Genomic DNA, 5,550 nt, shown 5'->3' on the forward strand with positions numbered 1-5,550 from the left:
GATCTGAAGACAATGCTCTTGAGATCAGTTGGGCAGCTACCCAACTTTTCTGACTTAAGAGAAATGTCAGTTCAGAGCCTGTGAGGGCAATCTCTTGTTGGTAAGACAAGTCAAGGTGCTTCCATTTAAAGGCAAGTTGATTGCCCAGACGTGTAGGCACTGGTGCGGAGCCAAATGGGGTGAGGCAGGCATAGGGTTGGGATGATCGCAAGGGCTGGTCAGACACTTGGAAGTGAGACCTTGCTCAAACCTCTGCTGTCTGAGTGTGCTCACGATTGGAGTCCTTACTCAAATTAATGCTGTCCATTTCCAATGCAATGGTTTTCTCAGTGTTCCCTGCCTGGTGGCACTTTCACAGGTGCCCCCACACAACAGCCTCTGCTCTAGCAGAGTCCTGGATCCCACAGAACCCAAACAATCAAGGTCAAATTCACACTGATCCACTAACCTCTGACTGGTCTTCAGAGTTCGCAGAAGCCAGCCAGTGGCTGGCTCGTTTCTGGGTAGTTGGTGTAGCTCAAGAGAGCTTGGCCAAATTCCCCACCTGTGGGCACGCCTGTAGTTGCTCTCCCAGGTAATTAGCAATGCCCCAGTAAACCCAGTCAGGATCCTACCGGCCTTTCTCCTGCCAGATTAGTTCCACAGCAGCTCGGATGATAGCTCTGGGTGATGGCTGGATCCACGGTGCTGCCCTGAGGTCACAGGGCTCTGGCAGGACCGGGGTTTGTGGTTGTGGAGCTGCAAGGCGGGGCGGTGGAAGGGGGAGGAGGCAAGGGCTGGGGGGTGGGGCACAGGAGCACAGGGCTTGGACACTACCACCAGGAGACAGGGGCGGGGCTTGGGTGCTGCTGATAGTTTAGGCACCCAGTGTGGTGGGGTCACACAGTGGCTGGTAATTGTTGCTCCTCTGGAGTTCTGCAGTGGCTGGCATACTGTTGTTCCTCCCTGGTCTCTTAGAAGCTGGGGGCGGTTGGTTGCTCCTCTGGAGTTGCAGAGTGGCAAGCAGTTGCCCTCTACTTGCTCCTACTGGGTGGGTTTCACAGTGGCTTGGTTGGTGTCTTTTGGCTGGGACTCAGCTGTCCTGTGTGTGGTTGAAATGCTGGCGCTCCGGTTCCCTCTTTAGATATTTTGTGAAAGGGTAGTCTGAGGTAGCTTTTTACTTTGGGACAGAGGTAGAAGTCCAGACTCCCTAATTTAATTAGCTTTTAATAATGAGGAGAGGAGTTTCATGTTACTTGGCTGAAATCTTGATATGTGCCATTGAGTCAGAACCAGCTGACTCATAGCTGACAGCATGTTTTTAGAGACATGAGAAGAGATTGCCCATTATTCTATAGAACAGCTGATTCAAACCAGGTGCCTTAAATAATAGTTACTGTTATTTTCAAACGTGGTTTTGTTCTGCTGGGCAGCATGTTTTTCAGTTCTTAGAGTAGAAAGAGCAAGGTTTTCTTATTTGTCTCTGTGAGATACGATTTTGATATGTGAACTTGTCTATTGCCAAGTCTAGGAATATATAAGGCATAAAGAAAACCCCAAACCACTCTATAGTGTTGTGTAATTTCAAAAGTCCATAGCTATTCAACTTTGTCACTTTTTCATTCAGACTTTTTTTTTTTTTTAATTTAGGTTGTTTATTTTTCATTTCAATGAATATCTACAGAGATTTTGGAATTCCATTCATTCATTGTTGCACCCTTCTCCCCGCACAAACCTCTCCCCCCTCCCCCCCCAAGACTTATCTCATGTTTGGTTTTTATGTTTTATTCATGATTTTCAACTGTTTAGTGAGAAGAAAGATATCTGTTCATATTGTCTGGGATTGGTTGTCTTAAATGAGTTAAAATAGAAGCTCCTTAAGAACTTTAAAAATTAAATGCATAGAAAATAGTTCTCTTTAAAACTGTCATTACTGTAACTTAATAAATTGTAATTAATTTTGCTTTAGATTAAATTATCTCCTTTTTACGGATATATATGTATGTATTGTAAAACGTGTGTTGCTTTATTTTCTTAGGATTATGCACTGAAGGACTCTACCGTGTCAGTGGAAACAAGACTGATCAAGATAATATTCAAAAGCAGTTTGATCAAGGTAAAAAGATAATTCTTTAAAGTGGAGTTATTATTTTATCGTTTTCCTTATTGGAATTTCATGGTTTATAGTAATTTTAAAATCTCTTTAGGAAAGCACAGTACTGTCAAGGTATCTGCTAACTGAGAAAAGCCCATTGACTCTTCTACACAGACAGTACTTCAGAGCTGTTTTCGTTAGGAGCAAAGTATGGAAGCAGTTCCTCAATAGCAGAGGTGGTCAGCTCTTAATTCATATTTATACCTTTCTTCTCACTAAACACAGTTGAATAGCATAAGAAAAGATTCAATCTTTTAAATGACTTAAACACTGTGTGTGAAGGTGATTAAGATGAAGACTTTTCTTGTGATTTGTAATTGATTCAGTAATTTCATTCCCTTTGCCCTCAAGTTGAATCTGACACATACCTGATCATTAGTGGGTTTTTAGGAGGGTATAAATTACACCAGGAGAATATAGCCCATCTTTCTCCCTTATAGCCACAGATGGGTTTAAACTGTCAGAGAGGTGCTGCCTTTGGGTTAGCACTACAACTGTGTGCGATTTGTGCTATGAGAATGCACTGTGTACAATTCATTGCCATTGAGTCATAATCTATTCAGGACTGACCTTCCTGAGGCTGAGAGCCTCTGGTAGATTTGAATTGTTTTAGAGAAGTGGCCTTTGTGTTAACAGTGCAGCTCCTTACGGGCTACATCACCAGACCATCCTTAAGTCATAACACAGTGAAGACAGTTGTATAAATGAAAAATCTTTTTTGAGACAAAATAATGTTACCCTGCTCAAAAATGGTGATGTCCCACTTAGAACTGGCTGTGTTCAGCTCAGAGATGGTGTCAGACTGTGCTTCCTTGAATAAATATGGTTTTCTGCCATCCTACCAGTCTTAGGATAGATGGTGAAGAGATTGAGATTTTTAACAGCTTTAGTTTGCTTGGCTCCACAATCAACACTGGTACCAGCGTCCAGAAAATCAGGAGACAAATTACATTGGGAAAGTCAGCTGTCAGCGATCTTTCCAGAGTACTAAAGAGCAACAGTGTCAGGCTAGAGACTAAGATACACATGATCCAGGCCATAGTTGCTGGGCAGTGACTAAGAATGAGAGAAAGAAAATTGATGCCTTTGAGCTCTGGTGCTGTAGAACATACAGGTTTGTCCTAGAGAGAGTGAAGCCAGGCTGCTCCTTGGAGGCAAGAATTCTGAGACTTCATCTGACATACTCTGGACATGTTGCAAGGAGGGGCCAGTCCTTGGAAGAGGGCACATAATACTTGGAAGGGTAGAGGGACAGAGAAAGAGAGGAAGATCATCGATTAGATGGATTGATTCAGTGACTAAGGAAATGAGGATAGGTATGTCAGAGACAGTTAAGTTGGCACCAGATAGAGCAGGTTTCAGGGCTGTTGAACATGGGGTCACTGTGAGTTGCGAGCGACTCGAATAATTCAGGTCTGTCTGTTTCACTTTATGGCCATGACAGAGCCAGTTCAGATCTGTTCAAGCTCTGCTAATAAGTCAAGAAGGAGTTGTCTGTAGGTGCAGTGGATGCTTGTAATCAGGGATCTGCCTGTAGTTGTTGTTGTTTTTGTTGTTGTTATGTGCTGTCGAGTCGCTTGAGACTCATAGAGACCCTATGTACAGCAGCCCTAAACTCCACTCTGTCCTGTGCCAATCACATTGTCTCTGACAATCCCATCCCAATTATCCCAGTCACTGAATCAATGCACCTCATAGAGGGCCTTCCTCTCCTGCGCTGTCCCTCCACCCTCCCAAGTATGATGTCCCTCTCCAAGGACCGGTCTCTCCTCACAACATGTCCAAAGTATGTTAGACGGAGCCTCAGATTCCTTGCCTCCAAGGAGCCACCCGGTTTAACCCTTTCCAGGACAAATCTGTTTGTTTTCCTAGCAGTCCATGGTATTCTCAATACTCTTCTCCAGCACCACAGCTCAAAGGCATCAGTTCTCCTTCTATCCTCCTTGGTCATTGTCCAACTCTCTGATGCATAACAAGTGATTGGGAAGACCAAAGCCTGTATCAGACGCACCTCAGTCTCCAGAGAGACACCATTGCTCTTCAGTACTTTGGAGAGGTCCCTAACAGCAGACTTTCCCATGGCAATGTGCCTTTTAATTTCCTGGCTTCTGGTGCCAAGACTGTTGACTATGGAGCCAAGCAAACTAAAGCTGTGTACAATCTCAATCTCTTCACCATCCACCCTGATGCTGCCAATTGTTCCAGTGGTGAGAATCTTTGTCTTCTTGACATTGAGCCTCAATCCATATTGTAGGCTGCAGTCCTTGACACTCTGCAGCAGGCGCTTCAGGTCCTTTTCAGTTTCAACAAGCAGGGTTGTGTCATCCGCGTAACGCAGGTTGTTGATAAATCGTCCACCAATCTTGACCCCACATTTCTCCTCATAGAGCCCAGCCTCCTGGATAATCTGTTCTGCATATAGGTTGAAAAGGTATGGAGATAGGATGCATCCCTGGCGTATGCCCTTCCCAATTTTGAACCAGGCAACTGGTTCCCTTGCTCTGTTCTGATGACTGCCTCCTGGTCCAAGTATAAGTTTCGCATTAGAACGATCAAGTATTCTGGGATTCCCATTCTTCTCAGAGTCAGCCACAGTTTGTTATGATCTACACAGTCAAATGTCTTTGCATAGTCAATGAAACACAGATAGACATTCCTCTGGTATTCCCTGCTTTCAGCCAAGATCCATCTAACATCAGCTACAGTATTTCTAGTACCACGACCCCTTCTAAACCCAGCCTGTACTTGTGGTAGTTCTCTGTTGATGTGCTGTTCCAGTTGTTTTTGGATAATCTTCAGTAAAATCTTGCTTGCATGTGAAATCAGTGAGATTGTTCTGTAGTTTCCACATTCTGTTGGGTCACCTGTAGTAGAGAATTAAAAGAAGTATCACTCAAAAATTCATTGCTGTCATGACAGACCAACTCAGAGTTGACTTTCTAAGGAGCTCTCTGAGTGTAAATTGCACAAGAGGAGATTTTCCATCTTCTCCCTTGGAGCAACTAGGGAATTCAAATCACCAGAAAATTGCCACTTTTGAGTTAGTGGTATAACTCCCTATGGTCTATCAAAAAGGGATTTCAGTGATAGAAGATTTATTTTGGCCATAAAGGAGAAAAGCTAATATGATAACAGGACAAGACAATTTGGTTCAGAAAATAACTTTTATAAATTTTTATGTATGTAAATTATAAGGTTCAAAAGGTATGGAGATAGGCGGCCACATCCCTGGCGCACACCCTTCCCAGTTATGAACCATTCAGTCTTGCCCTGCTCTGTTCTGACGACTGCCTCTTGGTGGGCTCTATGAGGAGATGTGTAGTGTTAGGATTGGTGGAAGATCTATCAACAATCTGTGTTATGCAGATGACACAACCTTGCTCGCTGAAACTGAGGAGGACCTCATGCACTTACTG

At 43.8% G+C, this 5,550-nt stretch overlaps 1 protein-coding gene across 1 annotated transcript in view; it reads left to right on the forward strand.

The window, feature by feature from the left end:
* LOC102848817 (rho GTPase-activating protein 5-like) overlaps window positions 1-5,550 on the forward strand; it is a gene marked incomplete at its 3' end in the record, with an annotated part of 99,113 nt that overhangs the window by 73,322 nt on the left and 20,241 nt on the right. The window contains 1 exon segment of the mRNA XM_006889979.1: window positions 2,018-2,095. Coding sequence (XP_006890041.1) covers window positions 2,018-2,095 — 78 coding nt within the window.

Source organism: Elephantulus edwardii, unplaced genomic scaffold (genome assembly GCF_000299155.1).
Source record: "Elephantulus edwardii isolate Elephantulus edwardi_28Jun2011 unplaced genomic scaffold, EleEdw1.0 scaffold00084, whole genome shotgun sequence".
In the NCBI taxonomy this organism is placed as follows: domain Eukaryota; kingdom Metazoa; phylum Chordata; class Mammalia; order Macroscelidea; family Macroscelididae; genus Elephantulus; species Elephantulus edwardii.